Source organism: Vicugna pacos, chromosome 8 (assembly GCF_048564905.1).
Source record: "Vicugna pacos chromosome 8, VicPac4, whole genome shotgun sequence".
Lineage (NCBI taxonomy): Eukaryota > Metazoa > Chordata > Mammalia > Artiodactyla > Camelidae > Vicugna > Vicugna pacos.
The window spans coordinates 32306141-32324357 of NC_132994.1; the positions used below are offsets into that span (position 1 = coordinate 32306141).

The 18217-nt window shown below is 40.2% G+C and overlaps 1 protein-coding gene across 4 annotated transcripts in view; it reads left to right on the forward strand.

Annotated features, from left to right (window-relative positions):
- The window catches only part of CRYBG1 (crystallin beta-gamma domain containing 1), a 180605-nt gene that overhangs the window by 113389 nt on the left and 48999 nt on the right, over positions 1–18217 (forward strand). Inside the window, exon 1 of one of the 4 annotated variants that reach the window (XM_031680182.2) lies at positions 6294–6487. The exons of the other annotated variants lie outside the window; for them this stretch is intronic. Within the exon in view, the coding sequence (XP_031536042.2) occupies positions 6485–6487 (3 nt within the window). The 5' untranslated portion in view covers positions 6294–6484. Of the gene's footprint in view, positions 1–6293; positions 6488–18217 lie in introns of those variants that run through there. 4 annotated transcript variants of the gene reach the window in all.

The following is an 18217-nucleotide window of genomic DNA, read 5'->3' on the forward strand; positions in this document are numbered from 1 at the left end:
TGGAATACTGAGCCACCCCATTTGTACCTAATAAAACTATTCAAACACTACCTTGTGCCACCACTTTCACATGCTGCTTTATTTTGTCCTCAAAGAGGTGCCTATATTATGGTCCCCAGTAGATTAAAGTTTCTCAAATATGTGAGTTAATCCTTAGACCTTTTAAAAAATATATTGCAAAATGTATCCCAGTGCTTAGTGAGTGAAAAGTGGCCAATAACTATTTGACTATTGAATTAGTCTTCTATTGCTACATAACATAGTATCACAAATTTGGCAGCTAAAAACATACATTTTATTATCTTAGATTCCATGGGTGAAGAGTCCGAACAAGGCTTAGCTGGATTCTCTGCTCAGGGTCTCAAAACCTGCAATCGAGGTGTTGGCCAGGGCTGCAGTTTCATCCGAGGCTGGGAGCCCTCTTTCAAGTTCCTGAGGTTGTTGGCAGAGTCCACTTCCTTGCAGCTCTAGAACTCATACCAGCTGGCTTTTTAAAACCCACCAAGGGGGAGTCTTTGATGCTTTCAGTTTCTGACCTCCAGATGCTCTTTTAAAAGGTCACCTGGCTGGGTCAGGTCTACCTAGGATAATTTCCCTTTTGAGTAACTTGAAGTCAGCTCATTAGGGAACTTAATTACATCTGCAAAATCGCATCACCTTTGCCTTATAATGTACCTAATCCTGGGAGTGACATCATATAACATCATCCTATTCACAGAGACACATTCAAAGAGAGGGGATCACACCAGGCACATACACCATCCGGTGGGAATTCCAGGAACTATCTTAGAATTCTTCCCATCACAAATATTTTTTGATAAACAGTTTTTTTTAACTCTCATTACTTTGTTTTTCTTTTTCCTTGGTAGGGGAGAGGGGAATTACATTTATTTATTTACTTACTTATGCATTTTTTAAAATGGAGGTACTGGGGATTGAACCCAGGACCTCATGCATGTTAAGCATGCACTCTACCCTGAGTTATACCCACCCCCTGAGCAACAGTTTTAATAGTGTTTTTAATTTGATTGTGTCACAAGACCCCAAATTACTTCAAGATAATAGGAAACTTTTCAAATTAATTACTATTTTAAATGTAAAAGTCTTTAAGCAGTGTCTGATAGAAGACGCTTCCCCCACTTTTTTTTGGTAGCTTGAAAAGGAAAGCAATAATTATTCTGAAGCATTTTAGTTTGGTTGTAGTTTATGTTGTTTAGAGTTGGTTTCAGTTCATTTTATTCAATCTAGACACAAGAACACAAAATCATCCTATATAAGTGACAGAGCTGAGATTGTTTTTTAAAAATTAATAGCTGGGGAAACAGACTAAATATTCGTCTAAAAAGTGCATAGATTGAGGAACAGGTAAAGAACTATAGGAAAGTTTGGTCTGCTCTGGAGAAACTAATGCCTCCAGCAGGGCATGGAAAGCCAACCACAGGGGAGACTTCAGTCTAATGACCTCATGTCACAGTGTTGTTTCCCTTTCAGAATCATACCCAGCTTTTTAGTCAAATTTATCCACAGAGGTGGGGTGGTGTAATGCTGCCAGTTTCTAAGTACAGCTAGGACAATCCCTAGGTTACCCTGATGTGAATGGAGGCAATTTTCCCCTAGAAGAGTGAGCTTTCGGGAAGCAACAGCTATGACACAACAGTCTTTAAATCAGATTTGAGCCTGGTCTCGGGGTTGCTAAAGGAATAAGAAAAGAAAATTCTGTAGCCAGTTAATGAGGGGAACATCTCAGCAGGAGGATTATGAAAGAGGAACTAGTCAAAACCTAATGCAATAGATTGAGTAGATTTAAAAAAAAGAGGATGGCAATTTAAAGATGAATTTCTTTTGCAAATGTTTAAAGTTTACCTGCTTAAGTTTTGCACCGAGAAGAGTCATTGGGCTCTGTGAACACATGCACTACATTTATTCATATGCACATTGTCTGTGACTAGCAGCTGAAATATGTTGAATGTGAACTTTTTTCCAATGTGATATGGAAGGGCAGGGCCAAAGAAGTGGGCAGAAATTGAGGCGTTGGCAATTTTGCTCTCTTTTGTATCTGGCCCCACCTCTGTGCTCTGCAGAGACTCAGCCTTGGAAGCAAGGGCAGGAATTTTTCACCCAATCCCTACCTTCCTGTTCCAGAATACAGATCCACATGGGTAGAGAAAGAATGAGCAGGTGAGGAAAGTCCTGAAGCTGGACTGACCCCTGGGGAAGGTGGCCTGGGGAGCAGGAGGGAGGTGCGCCAGATTCTCACCTTGTCCCACACCCTGTGAAGAGCCCTGCTGCTGGCACTGAGCACCCAACTGGTTTCCAATTTGCACTTTAAAAAAAAAGTGCACCAGTGAAACAGTACAGTACCTCGAATGAGGCTGGAAAGTAAATGAAACTGGCAGCTCTTCCTCTCATCCCTATGCGTTGTTCATTTAACGCACACTCCTTTCGCAAGAGGATTTCCTGATTTGTTTAAAAATAAAACCACTTTCTTGCTATTTTTATTTAGTTCATTATGATAATCACAAAGCATGACCTTTTTTCAAACACTTTATTTAAACAAAGTGATGTCACGTCAGGGTAGTCATTACTTATGCTGATGAATGAATTTCTCACTACAAAGGTGGCTCTGCAGGGGCCACATGTGGATGAAACACCTGGGAGAGACTGCAGGCAGAGGACTGACTGGGACCCAGAGCTGTAAAATGCTAATGGTGGCTGAAGACAGACCCGCGGGTCCTTAGTCTCTTTTACAGGACTTCTGGCCCCTGTAACAGAGCCAGCGATGCCAGCTACAAACTACTACTTTTATTTTTCCTACCAAATGGTGTTCTAATATGAGACTGATTCAGGCTTCAGATAAAAGTGTAGATGTATAGCTTTGAGAATGGAAATGGGTTCCAGTTCTACACTAGATGGTGTGTGGACATTTCCATGTGGAAATATTACTGTCCCTTAAGTTCAGCATGACCCACGGCAGACTCCTGAGCCTCCCAGCGTTCTCTGAGGCATCTTGGAGCTCTTGGGAGTCATCCTCTCAGTGTCTGCCTTCCCTTGGTTCTTTCTCTTTGTCCCTCTGTTTCCATAGTGGTGGTCACTCCACTCTTTATCCCTTCATGTCTCAACTGCTGACTCTAGGTCCCCATACAGTGGGGAACCCCAAAGCCTGCACGCTTGTCTTCCTCCTACACTGCTTTGGATCATGTCACCTCCCTGCCCAGAAACCTGCAAAGATCTCATATTTCTCTGGACATCACACCCAGGCCTCTTGACCGGCCTTTCAAGGCCCTCTCGAAACTAAATTAGTCTTACTTCTTCAACCTTCTACTTACTTGCCCCACTGACCTTCATTATTCCTGGCCACTCCAGGGAGTCCCCTGTGCCGAGTGTCACTTCACTGCCTTTCTTCTGGCCATCCCCCTCACCTGCAGTGCTGTGCCTCAACCCTTGCCCCATTAAATCTATCCTTCAAGGCTGGCCCCATGTCCTTCCCGCAGTCTCTGGCACACCCTCATTCATCTCTTCTGCTTTGAACTCTTGAAGCATTACAAATGTCTGTTCCACACATTTTAGCACTTAATTATATGCCTGCCTGCACACTGGTGGTTGTTTTATAGACAAGCCTATAAGCTTCTAGAAGTCAAAATAAGCCTTATGTTCTCTACCCCTCACCGAGTGAGTACATGGTAGGTAGTTTATAGAAGATGATAATTGTTTAGCAGTTTTTCTGCCCAGGTTGGGTCAGGAGAAGAATTCTTATTTTCAGATTATGTTGTCAAGTGTGTATGTGTGTGTGTATATATATATATACACTCTTATATAGCCATATCACCAAATATAGAGCCATATCACCAAATAAATGTTTTCATATAAATGCTACAGAATCAATTAATGTTAGACTATAAGGATTTTATCTTCTATGCCCCCTCCCCCCATAATACTTCTTCGGAAAGAAAGAAGAGAAGAAAGAAAAAGCCCATAGCTAGGATGCATGCATTTTAAGTATTAATTCAAACACCATTCCTTCTAGAAAGCATGGCTTTTTTTACACAGGCCGTCCATAAATGATAGCTATCATCATGTGCCCACTGCATCCAATACACACCTCTAAACAATAATGTTGCTTTGCTCTGTCTTTGCACACATCTGTCTTCCTTTCCTTCCCTTTTACCCAAACTGTGAGTTCCTTGATGGCAGAGACTGTGGCTTTTAAGTCCTGAATCTGCACAAACTGACAGAGAGCTGGCAACTAATAAATGCTTGTCGAATGAAGAAATGAAATATAAGAGCCTTCCTGCAATCATTAGTGTGACAGTCTATAAATACAGTTATGATTGGCAAATGACCATTGAGTCTTTTCATAAATAAACCTTTTAACATTTTTTAAGTAATTATTTAAGATATATATATTTACTTTTAGAAGAGTTTAACTATCCAAAATTTATCTTTTTACACAGATGAGTACAAAATAAAATTTCAAAATTTATCTTTTTACACAGATGAGTACAAAATAACAGCTGAGTTTGCCAAGCTGAGAGAAATTTGTATTATATTTTTTTAAATAAATGTGGCTATCTACTTCTTATAACCTTTCTTTAGAATAGCAGTCCTACTTTAAAAAAAACAAACAAAAACTCCAAATAATCTGATTTTTAAAAGGGGCAGAAGACTTGAATAGACATTTCCCCAAAGAAGACATGCTTTCTTTGTTGGCAAAACATCACTAGTCATTAGGGAAATGCAAATCAAAACTGCATTGAGGTACCACTTCACAATCATTAGGATGACCACTATGAAAAAAGCTAAAAATGACAAGTGTTAAACAAAGATGTGAGAGAAGAAAGATGTGAGGAGAAGTTGTTGGTGGGCATGTAAAATGGCTCAGCTGCTAGGGAAAACAGTATGAAGGCTCCTCAAAAAATTAAAACTGAATTACCATATGATCCACTTCTGGATGTATATCCCCCAAAATTGGATGCAGGATCTTGGAGAGATACTTGCACACCCATGCTCACTGCAGCATGATTCAGAAAGCCAAGCGGTGGAAGCAACCCAGATCTCTGCTAACAGATGAATGAATAAAGGAAATGTGATAGATATATACAATGGAATATTATTCTCCTTAAAAAAGGGAGGAAATCCTGTCTTACGCTACAACATGGACAGATCTTGAGGATGTTATGCCATATGAAATAAGCTAGTCACAAAAAGACCAATACTTTTATGTTCCCACTTTCTGAGGTATCTAATGTAGTCCAACGCATGGAGACAGGATGGAAAATAGTTGATTCTAGAGGCTGGGGGGAGGGCAAAATGGAGAGTTGTTGATTCAATAGGTATAAAGTTTCAGTTCTGCAAGATGAAAAAGTTCTAGAGATCTGTGGCACAGCAATCTGAAAGTAGCTCACACTTAAAAACAGTTACACTTGAGTTGTAAACTGTACACTTAAACATGGTTAAGATGGCAAAGTTTGCTGTGTGCTTTTTACCATAACTTACTATAAAATTTAAAATATAAAAAAAGAAGAATGGTACCCCACTCACACATTCGTCATCATCAGTACAAACTTGTGTGTTGAAATGAGCCGGTAGACAGTTAATGTTTCTAATACTGATGTTCATGACAAAGAAAATAGGAGAACACTGTTTTCAAAGATTGATGCCACCTAATAATAAAGACTTAAGTCATTAATTTGTCTAATAGTATTATGACTATTTCATTGAAGAATAAACTTCTTACTAAATACTGAAAACTTCTGCTAAGACATATACAAACTAGAGATTTTTAGAGCAAATGTTATGGTAACTTATAATGATTGAATTATATTTATTGATGAATATATAGGTCAATTGTTTGGGTTTTAATGAAGTGGACATAATTTTTACCTTTTCTGTTATTATGCTGCATACTTATACTTTTTGTAATGTGACATAGTATGTGGCTTATGGGATATAATTTGTATCTTTTTTAATAGTGTAAGTAAATCAAGCTAGAATTAAACCAAGACATAACAAAAACTCAGCATGAAAGAAAGTGGACCTGGTTCACCAGAGAGAAAGAATAAAAGCTAAGAGATCCTTCTTGCTCCACTTCCTGTCTCCTGTAATCAGGTTTTCCAATTTAATGCATGCCGGGCAACTTTCCCCAAACTGCCTACTACTTCCTCTGTTGTCTTTTCAGCAATTTTAGTTCGGTGTCACACCCAAAAAAGGGCACACCTCCTTAACCCTTTCAACTCTTGAATCAAACACACCCTTATTAAATGTGCTTTTCACGTAAACAGTCAGTATCTGTCATTTGGCTCTGGCTCTGGAGAGAGCAACAGTGCCAGGAGGATAGCTGGGGAGAGTTAAACAGTCACCTGGAAGCAGGCGGATAGACAAGGCTGACTCTGAGAAGGAGGACTGGCCTTGGATATGCCCACACAGGGGCACTTCACTTCTCATAGTCCCTTGTGGTGTCTTTAGAAAGGAAACAAGAAGCCACATCATGGTAAGAAACTAACTGAAGTTTTGTTATCTCTTCATTGACTGTCTTTGTTTTGAACTTGGATAGTATCATTAACATCAGTTAACTTCACAATGCCTTTATTGTCTAGAGCTGGAAAATTCTCTCGCCTTAAAATTCATAAGCAATTGTGAGTAGAAGGAAGATGGTGGCAGGCTGAGGAGTACTGTAAGGGCTGGTAGCCTCCGAGACTTGGGCTGGAAGGAGAAATGAAAAACACTAGTATATGATCTGTCATGTCTGGCCTCTTCCAGTTTCTTTTAATTGCTGCAGGTAGTCCTTGATGAGCTGCCCTTGTTAAATATATTTGAGTTAGTTCCATCAGCCATTCTAACAATGTCTTCCATTGACCTGTTGTTGAGTGTGCTATAAAGAACTTAGTTAATCCTTTTCTTCCTCTGAGTTAAAAAAATCTTTTTCTCCCCCCCTTTACTAAATTTCAAAGGCAAACTGATGTCCAGCCCCTTGGAAGAAAGTAGTTGGGAAACACTGTGTTGAGTGTGAGGATTAATTTTTATTTTTCTTCTTACACCTGCTTCTGAAATGTAGGTTATCTTTCAAATACATTCTCCACTGGGCGTTGGCGGTTGCTGTTCACACCAGCCTGTCCCCATAACAAGTTATTATGTATTGCACATACTTTCCCCAAAGGGGATTTTATTAGGACATAGAAATTTATAGGAGTGACTTGATTTCTTAGACCCTATCATTCTAGAAGTGCTATGGCTGAAAGTAAGTTAAGAGAAAAAAGAAATCTTGTAACTTTTAAGGAAAAACAGTTTCTGTCAGGGTCTATTAAACTTTGCTTCACTGGTTTGCTCACAGAAGTGTAAATATAAAGCCCTGAAGAAGTATTCAGCGTTGTTGCCATTGTTTTCTCTGATAGTACTTAGCACTTTCCCCCATCTTTTGATATTTTAGATACAATGGCTTCATAACTACACGGACAAATAGTCTTTACACTAAGATATGCACTCCTAATGTTCCCCTAGAAATTTTAATAGGATTAATATCTTGTGTTTTACAAGAAATGCCTTTTTACAGTAGATTTGCCAAATTAAAAAAAGTTAAATACCTAGATTTAAGAGCATTGTGACTATAGGCTTTCAAAAGGCATTTTAAGTTTAATAAGTGAAATTTCTGATATTTTGGTCAACCATCTTACTGAGTCTAATTGTAAATGTCTAAAAATGCACTAAACAGATTAATTTGACTGTAGCCCACGCTTTGGTAAGGAAGCTTGGGGTGGGATGGGGTGGGAACTGTGGGAGGAAGTACCGTGGCCAGGCTGGTAGTTGGGAAGGTTGTTTCTCCTTTGAATTTCTTTGTGACGTGAGATAAAGGTACCTGGAAGGCACTGGGGGTGCTAAGAGCGCAGCGGCCAGTGAGACAACATTTTCACTTAAATTCAAATGTTGAAACGGGCAGGAACATGCTGTGTGAGTCTCCAGGCAGAATGAGGACTCCGGCAGCGCTCAGCCTGGGTGCATGGGCTTGTCCGCCTCAAGCCTGGACAGGAGCAGTGTTTGCAAAATGCAATCCAAACGTGCAAGCTGAGGCAGGGAGGCTCCTGCCGCCTGCCAGGAACAGAGTGGGGAGAGGTGAGGAAACGCTCTACTTTTCAAAACTGAAGGAGCAGCAACTTTCTCACAATCTTCCCACTCCCCAAGGCAGAGTCTTTGGAGGCAGTGGAGAGTCAGACCAAATGCCCTGGGAGGGCAAACCAAGTGGATCTTCTCGAGGATTGATAGGAAGCGGGAGGCAGGGCCAGAGACCCAGAGAGTGGAAAAGGCATCCATGCTGGATGAAAACCCATAATTCCATAGGCCCCTGCGAGTTAAAGTGAGAATTTCCCCCCAGTTTGGTGGTTCCCATGATGTTCTCTGGGCTCCACTGGAGCTGCCCCTCCCGGCCCTTGGTCTCCACAGTCCAGTTCCCGTCCTTCCATGGCTCCTCCTCACCACCTTCCTTAGCAGCGTGCTTTGCTTCTTAGCCTCATCTCTGTTCATATTTAAGTCTGTGGTTTGTGTGTGTGTGTGTGTGTGTGTGAGAGAGAGAGAGAGAGAGTGAGAGTCCAATGGAGCCAAAAAGAACAGAGCCGAAAACAAAAGGAGAGAAATAGCACAAATCTACAGTGCATCACCTTGGGCAAATCACTTTTCACACGGCAATTTTCTCAAACATAAAATAAGGACGATAGTTACCACCTCACCGGACTGTTACGAGGTTCCTGGCACATGGTAGGTTCTTAAGAAATGTAAGCAGAAATAAACCACGAAAGAGGAAAAATAAAAGGCCAATAAAGATATAAAACATATCCAAAGCCACTGGAAAACAAAGAAATGCATGTTTACCTAGTCATTGTAAAATACAGCACGCATAAGGAAAGCGTATAAAATATAAATGTGAGGTATAATGAATAATTATAAAGCAAGCTCCCGTATAACTAGCACAGGTGGAGAAATAGCATTTTGCTGCCACCTCTTAAGTCTCCTGTGGGTCTCTTTCTGACCACACCCCCTCTCCTCCCTCACCACCAAGGTCCAGTAATAGGGTGAAGTGAGTGGGGCATTTGCCTTGGAAGCAAAGTGTAAGGGGGTGACAAAAAACTCAGTCATCAAGATAAATAATATTTCAATGAAAGCTTTTATTGCAATATTTTAAAAAAACAAAAGTTAATGCAAAAGAATCCATGATGAACAAAGTATCAAATTTTTAAATAAAGACAGGATTTTCACCACAAGATGTAACCACTATCTTAACTGTTATAATCATCACATCTCTGCTTTTCTTTATAATTTTACCACCTGTGAATATATCCTAAGACAGTACAAATTGATTTTCCTGTTCTTGAATTTCATATAAATAGAATTAGATCCCATGCTGTCATTTGTGTCTTGTATTCTTTCAGTCAACTTTATGTTGATAAAATTCATCCATGGATTGTGCTGCTGAAGTTCACTCATTTCTATTGCTATAGTGGATTCAGTTTCACGGATGAACCTCAATGAACTTATTCATCTTTCTGTGGATAGGATCTGGGTCTGCTTCCTGTTGGGGGCTAATACAAGCAATGCTGCTGACAATGTTCTTGTGCACACGTCCTGGAACAATGTGCGTGAACCTCTCAAGGGCAGCCGTGCTCAAAGTGAGAACTGGGGGCACTTGGGGGTTCCTGAGATCTTCCAGGGAAGTCCGTAATGTCAAAACTATTTTTGTAATAATGCTATGATGTTTATTTGCCTTTCACTGTCATGCTGTCATGAGTTTGCAGTGGAGATCCAGGGGCAACATGATATGCAATGATGTCTTGCTCTGCTGACTAATAGAATGTGTATCCTGAGTATTGCTGAACTTAAAATGGCTCAGTTTTCATTTTTAACCTGATAAGTGTTTATAGATATAAGCCATGTAGACAAAGGCTCTTGAGGTCCTTAATTTTTAAGAGTGTCAAGGAGTTCTGAAACCAAAAAAATTGCGAGAACTGCTGCTCTAGGGAATATACTGATATGCTCAAGGGATGTGCTTCAGATCTACAGGATAATGCCGAGTGTTTTCCACAGTAGTGGTACCAGTTTACTCCCATCGCCAGTGTATGAGCTTCCCTATTGCTTCATAGCCTCTCTCATGTTTGGAATTGTCACTCTTTTTAATTGTTTTCCAATCTGATGGGTTTGTAAAGATATCTCATTGTGGTTTTCCTTTTCATTCCCTTAATTACTAATTAGGAACATATCCTGTGGGAATAATTAAGAATATGTGTAGAGATAAGGTACAAGTAAGTTTTCTGCAGCCTGCAATGCATTGAAAATGACTTCAGTGTACGCATGGTGGTACATTGACATGATGGAGTTCAATGCAACCATTAAAAATATTATTACAGAAGTATATTTATTGGCCATGAATTCAGTGAAAGAACATATACCAAACAGCAGGTACAAAATGCTATTAGATAGTGCCCTGACTAAAAGCCAGAAAGAAAAAATAGTAACCAGAAATTGACACAACACTGTATACTGACTATACTTCAATAAAAAAGAATGCAAAAGCATGTGACACACAGGGGAAAAAAATAGTAATAGTGGTGTTTGAGGATGGAAAAAGGATATAATAAAGGATAATTTATATTTTTTCATGATACTTGTTTACATATTCTGAATTTCAAATATGAATATGTACATCTTTTATTTTTTTAAGGTTTTCTTTTCCATTCCCTGTCTCTTTCCCATAGACTGTGCTAGGTATTTCACAAACATTTGTTCCTCAAAATAATCCAGAGAATGAGTATTTCCGACACTGGATTTGGGAGTAATCATTTGATTTGAGAAGGAGGCTAAGGCTGGAGACAAGCCTTTGTTCCTGCCTGAGAATGTTCATTGAGGGCCTCAGTAAGAATTCATTTCCCCTCAACTACTAACTGTTCCATCACACACTGTTGTCTGGGTCTTGCTTGTTGATGGATGGGAAACTAAGCGATTTCTGGAAAATATGGCTGATGTGTTCATTTGATAAATATTTGTTGAGTGACTCTTGGTACCACGTGTTGAGGAAGGGTTGGGGACATAGTGATGAACAAAACTACATTCTTGTTCTCGTGACCCTTACATTCTGTAAGAAAAGACGGAGAATGAAGTATACAAATACATATTAAGTCCATTCAGTTCAGGTAATAGTAAGTGATTGTAAGTGCTATGAAGAAAAATAAAGGAGTTAGGTTATAGGAGGAGGATATAGCTCAAATGGTAGAGTGCATGCATGCCTAGCATGCATAAGGTCCTGGGTTCAATCCCTAGTACCTCCATTAAAAGAAAAAAACTAATAATAAATAAATAAAAAGACCTAAAGACCTCCCCTTGCAAATATATATATATTTTAAAGGAATAAGGTTATAGAAAGTGAGGCATTTATTTTGCACAGAGTGATCCAAAAGGGTTCACTCTACCTGGGTGCATATCCTCCGTACATTATGAACGGGAAAAGATAACGTTTACAAAAAAGGGTAGACTTCACTTGCCCTCTTTATTTTCTCGACACACTGAAGATGAATGCTCAAAAGCAATGATATGCCAAGCTCTGCGTGTCTGTCATACTCTGTTTTCATTTCCGTCTCACCAACTGAGAATCGTACATTAATCTTGTTAGTTATTTACTTAGCTTCTATAATTTAAACTTGGCTTATGAAACATCAGCAAAACATCAGACTACTCATTATGCCAGCCGTTCCTGTCTTAGGGCACTTTGTGCTTTTCAAAGTAGGTTCACATATACTATCTGATGTGAATTTCTCAATACTCTCTGGGACAAAAAAGGAATTTTTGAGAGGATGAATGATTTGGTCCCTATTTAGTAGTATTCCTGAGTTCTCTTTATGAAATCACTTGTTTTGCTTCTGAATTCAAAGTGAATTGCCAGGGAGTCAATAATTTTCACTAGAAATTGCAGAAAACTGAGACATTTCTGAGAGGGGTATATTAATTGGAAAGCTAGAAATGGCCCATTTTCTAGAAATAAGTCCACTACTTTCCACCAGGCTTTTAAATGTGATTAAACTAACCTCAAGTCATGAGGTCTCAAAGTCATTAGAAGTCTCAGGGGCAGCCTGGAGTTGGCAGGCTGTGTTGGAGGAGCGTCTTCATTCTTTTAGCAGTGGCCACCCCGGCACCTCTTCCTGGTCCTGGTCACCCTGGTGGGCTGACTGCCAGCTGTGCCTGGTGGAGGCAGGCATCCTACATCAGTCTCTCCTGGGTTGCTTCACCCTCGTCTCCCCAGCGTACTTCCTGTCCCCCTCATAACATCATTTTTTGCACAGAGGACCTGACCTAACATTAGTCCTGGGGACTTGAGTGCTTGGATTCTGTGACTCACTGATGGTTTTCTAGTGTTTTAAAGCACTTATTCTTGATCTTTGACCTGAGTTATTGTGCAAGTCATTCTCTTTTAAAATGCATAAAGAACATCCTTTTTCGGTTCCGAGTCAATCAAAAAGGAATTGATTTGACTACTCCCCAGTGAGCACATTCCCATTTTCCAGTTTGGCTTTCTTTCCTCCACTTAGGAACTAGCTAGTCGGTGATTTGATTATATACTAACCAAGACATGCGTTCAGTCCAGGAAGTAGTAAGAAATATTTGCTATCCATTCCAAATTCCCAGATCTCCTGTTAAACATTATACATGAGAAAAAAAATTCACCAAATTAGGGTTATATATCCCCACTGTTGAAGCAAATTAATTCAGCATGATAATGATCTTTGTAGGAAAAAAGTGTTCAGAACTGTTCAGTTTCCACAGAGAGAAACATCGTGAGTTATCTGTTACCCCTGACTGGGCACATGGTAAACATCAGTCAGGACCCCAGTGCAGGAAAAGGCACCTTCAGCTCGGATCATTGAGTAAAGTAATGAGGGGCTGTGTACAAAGTGTGGGCAAGGTTTTAAGGAAACCACGAGACATGAAAGAAGCTTAAGCTTCACAGTTTCTTCCCTTATCAGGCCTCTTCCAAGGATCTGTCCCTAAATCTGCAATCCAGTATTTTGTCTTTTTCTCAAAGAAAGCTCTCAAAATTATATATGCTTCATGTCCACTAAACCTGGTTCCACCCCAAGCAAAGGGTAGTGAAGCCCTGCCCACCAGCACCAGAGACCCTTTCCATCCTGGGCCTGAAGAGGTGAGAACGGGAAGCAATGACTGGAACCTGGAGACCAAAATGTAGCTGCAGGGTTGCTGCCTGGCAGATGCCACAGTCAGGCTGGGCCACACCCAACCCAGAGCCAAAAGAGAAGGGGGAGAGGCAGGAGGAAATTACCTTGTCCTCCCTCCAGTCCCTCCCTTTGATTTCCTGTCAGTGCCTTCAACTGGCTGAACCTACCAAAGCTAAAAGGTTAGGTTCCATTTCTATATTCCTCATGGTCAGGGCCTGGGGTGCAGAGAAGGGTGAGGAAGGTGAGCACAGAGAAGTGCCCACTGTTCCCCCAGTGACCTGATTCTACAGGCAGCACCTGCCGTAAGTGAGAACTCCAGCCTGTCTGTTATTACATCTCAAGGCCCAGGAGTCAGCATGTAACACATGGCATGTGGTCAGTGCATTCATAAAAGTGGTACATAAGTCATAGTCTAGTAAACGAAATCTTATTTGCCTAGTGATATATTATAATTTCAAATGAAAGTTACTGAGCTAACTTTATTTATTTACTTATTTATTTATTTATTTACTACTGAAGTATAGCCAGTTTACCATGTTGTGTCAATTTCTGGTGTACAGCATAATGTTTCAGTCATCCATATATATATACATATATTCCTTTCATATTCTTTTTCATTATAGGTTACTACGAGATATTGAATATAATTTCCTGTGCTGTACAGTATAAACTTGTTGTTTATCTGTTTTATACATAGTAGTTAGTATCTGCAAATCGCAAACCCCCAATTTATCCCTTCCCACTCCCTTTCCTCCCTGGTGACCATAAGTTTGTTTTCCATGTCTGTAAATCTGTTTCTGTTTTGTAAATAAGTTCATTTGGGTCATGTTTTTAGATTCCACGTATAAGTAATATCATATGGTACTTTTCTTTCTCTTTCTGACTTACTTCACTTAGAATGACAATCATCAGGTCCATCCATGTTGCTGCAAATGGCATTATTTATTCTTTTTCATGGTTGGGTAGTATTCCATGTTGTGTGTGTGTCTGTGTTTGTGTGTGTGTGTGTGTACTTTATCCAGTTATCTGTTGATGGACATTTAGGATGCTTCCATGTCTTGGCTATTGTAAACAGTCCTGCTTGAGCTAACTTTTAGAATGCTTATCTTAGGAAAATTATTTAGACCTTTGGGCATTTGCTTTTTTAAGTTAAGGAGAAAATCTGGCACAAAGCGGACTCAATAATTATCAGTGGAATGAATGAGTAAAAGATCCTACAATTTAAACATTATCTTCCTTCCTGATTAATCAAGTGTCAGTGGCTTTAAACAATTAGGTGTCACTGTTTCTGTCAAATAGTAAATGACCTAAAGACAGTTCTTAGCTGGAACTGGGAGTCTACTTTTTAAAAGAAACTCTTTGCTTCTTCATTAAATCCTCTGAAAGAGTGGGAAATACTTTTGGAATAATGAACATATAACTATTTCCTAAATTATGGCTTTCATACTCAATAATGTCTGTTTTTCAGGATACTATAAAACCTGAAAGTTTTAAAAAAAATCTGTCACTATTCTTTTACACATAGTATAACTATAATTTTATATAACAGGGTATGATTACCATTCGGCTTAAAGTGACAGCATTGGGAAAAAACAAACATGTTGAGGTTGTAGAGAAGTATGTGTCACACGAAGTTGAAAGGACAGAGAAAAGATGAAAAAAAACAGCAAAACAAAAACCAAAGAACACAATGGCAAGCAGCAGAGATGGAATGGGCACTGTGATGCTGACAAGTATTAGGAACAGCACAGGGGCAAGCATTCCACCCTGAGAGTAGGGAGCAGTGAGAGTGGGGAAAGTCTCTGAAAGTCTGTTGCCAACACACTCTTGGCTTCACCATATGAAATTGTACCATAGATTAAAAATGGTTGAATGTAGTCATTTCCCATGCCTTTTGGTAAGAGGCCTGCTTATTACAAAACAGTGTTATGGTTGTGGGTCACTTAGTGCAAGCCTTAGTCTTGACTCTTGTAACAGCCACGGAAGAAATCGCTATTATAGCACAAATGTGATGACAGGGGCCCACAGCTCTATCTCCAGAGTCATGAAGAAGTAGCTAACTTACAGTTATAATCTGAGGGAGGGACTTTATCACATACGAAAAAAAAACTTTAGGTTAAAGTTAAAAGTTTGTGTTTAATAGATCAAGGTGTATTTATGTGAACATTTCTTTTGCATTGTGTGTGTTTTGTATGTATGCAGAGTGGACCATATATATTGGCACAGGCAATCCCCAAAAGATTGAGTGATGATGAGGAGACCCTGTTCAAAAATCTAAGTCTACACTATTAGGGGAACTATACCTAGGTCCTCCTTTAAATTTAATTTCACTTGTCTGGGGGTTCAGAGACTGAGATGATACTCTGCTATACACTTATCATGGGGTATGAGATTTTAGTGTTAATTCAAAAAATCCTCAGCATGAATATTCTGGAAGTTATAAGAAAAGAGTGATATCTTTTCATGGAAGTCTTGGTTTTTATTTAATGGCAGCTTGTGTGTTTCTGGTAATAGATACTGTAACGTGAAGGTTGAAAAGGGGAGAACAGCAGGACAGCCGGTGCTGCCTGGGCTACTACACACTGCTGGAATGTGGTCTTGTTATGGATACTTACACCCGCCCCTAATGAACCACATTTACTGTCTGCCAACAAGAACACTAAAACAGATCCCACACACAACCCATGGACCATTTCTAACACTGTCCTGTTGTGGACTGTGCTCATTCCCGTAGGGCATGGGTAATGGAGGATTCCAAAGTGCAGATCCTGCACATTGAGGTGGGCACAAAGTACAGGGCAAAAAGTTAACTACAAAGGAGGTCCGGGATTGCATGGCTCTGCTGAGCCTGAGAACACCCAGCCTGAGACATCCTAGGACCCTGACCGTGCCGGGGGGTGGTGGTGGTGGGGAGTCTGGGGAGTAGCCTGTGGTAGGAGTGGGGCAGGAATAAGACTGATGGGCCCTCACAGCCTCTCTGCAAAACACTCCCCTTCCTAACAGATTATCATCAAGGTTAAGCGGGAAGGCGCTGGGCCCCTGGCCTCCCATTCTAGGTTTAGGACTCCAGGTAAAAAGTCTCCTCCTTAAGGAGGCGCCTACCCTCTGGACAGCTCCCAGGCCATCTAGTTTTCCTTTCTATCTGCTATGCTCATTCTTCCTCCATGAACACTGGAACCAAATAATCTCTGGCTGAAAAGAAATGTGTGTCTTGTTCTAAGAAGGGGTGTTCTTCAAAGATGTGACTGCTCTTTACTCAGGAGGAATGGTGCACTCTGAACTCTGCTCAGAGGTTCAGATGCTGGAGATGCACAAGGCCCTGGCCCCTCGTGGGAGGACGGAAGACGGCATTCCCCTGTAGATGAGAAAGTAGCCTTTGAAATGACTCTCGGCCCCCATTGACTAGGAACTATGAAATGTGCACCTGAGCCAGATGGATTGTGTTTCTGCTCTTTGATTCCAGGGGAAAAGCTTTATTTTTAAAATCAACTTTATTAAGATAATTTACATCTTAAAAATGGTACCCATTTTAAGTGTAGTTTGATGAGTTTTGAAAGATATATACACATGTGTAACCATTACCCCAAGTAAGATATAGAACCTTACCATTACCCCCCAAAGTACCTTTGTGCCTCTTTCCAGTCACCTGGCCCTCAGGCAACCACTGATCTATTATCTGTGATTATAGATTGGGTTTGCATTGCCTAGAATGTCAGGTAAAGGGAATCATACAATATGTAACCTTTTAAGTCTGGTTCATTCCACTTAGCATAATGTTTTTGAGATTCATCCATGTCATTACATGTTTCAGAAGTTTGTTCCTTTTTATTGCTAAGTAGCATTCTGTTGTGTGGATTTACTACAAATTTTTTATCCATTCACCAGCTGATGGACATTTAAGTTGTTTCCAATTTTTGATTATTATGAATGAAGCTGCTGTGAACATTCACATATAAACAAAAGTCTGAAATTCTTTAAGTTCAACAGACAGAGCAGCCTGGCAGGTGACAAACTGGCTGCCCCTCTGAGGGGAGTAGGACTCAGGTAGTTGATGAGGCCAAGTTACAAAGAGCAACCAGTTTTGAAAAAAGCAGCCACACCAAAAATGAAAAAAAAAGAAAAATCAAAAAAAACCTGTACTGAGCAGAGAGGACTGCTGATCAGATGCCTTTCAACCTCATGGGAAAGATGGATTGCAACATCACTGGCAGGACAGAATAATACGTATACTTGTTTTCTTTGGACGTGGGCTAGAATTGAGCCAGTAAAACTCAAACCTAGCCCTGGCTACTTCAGGATATATTCAAAGGCCTGTCCAGGCAGCAAAGACAAAGAGCTCCATCTCCAGAGTTAGAAAGACTACTGGCTGTAGGACCTTGAGCAAGGATAAGGAACCTTGGAAATGGGCATAAAAACATAGCCTATCTTAGAAGGGCTGTTTCTGATGAGAAACTATGTAAATCACTTAGCAAGTGTCTAGTGAATAAAGAATTATGTTTAAAAATCATTTAATACCTTTGACTCATAGTAAGAGAGTCCAAATATATTCCTTAGGAAATTGGAATATTTTAATGTATAGTTTCTTAAATTACACCATGAATTCTTCCTATACTACTTATATAACCATTGAAAATTAAATTATTAATCAAAATCTGGTTAGATTTTAGAAGCATATCAACTTAAGTCACAAAAGCTCTCAGTGCCTGCAACATCGGGCCATCTCCTCATGCAAGAGCTGTCTAGTTCTAAAGCGCCCACCACATGCTTCTCAAGCCAGAAAAATCACCTCTGGAGTCTGTCAGTAAATCTGATTCAAGAGCACTTCATCAGGAGTGAATTCTGGGGATCTGGGCTGACTCTGGCTCAGGGGTGCCCATGGCACCTCCACATCGCCTCAAAGGGGTCCCCTGGGAGCACCAATTGGAAGCTGACTCGGGTTTCGATCCTGACTTTATTGCCTCAGCCCCCAACACACACGTTAAGTCTCTTCGTTGTCAGAGCTTTGCTTTCCTCAT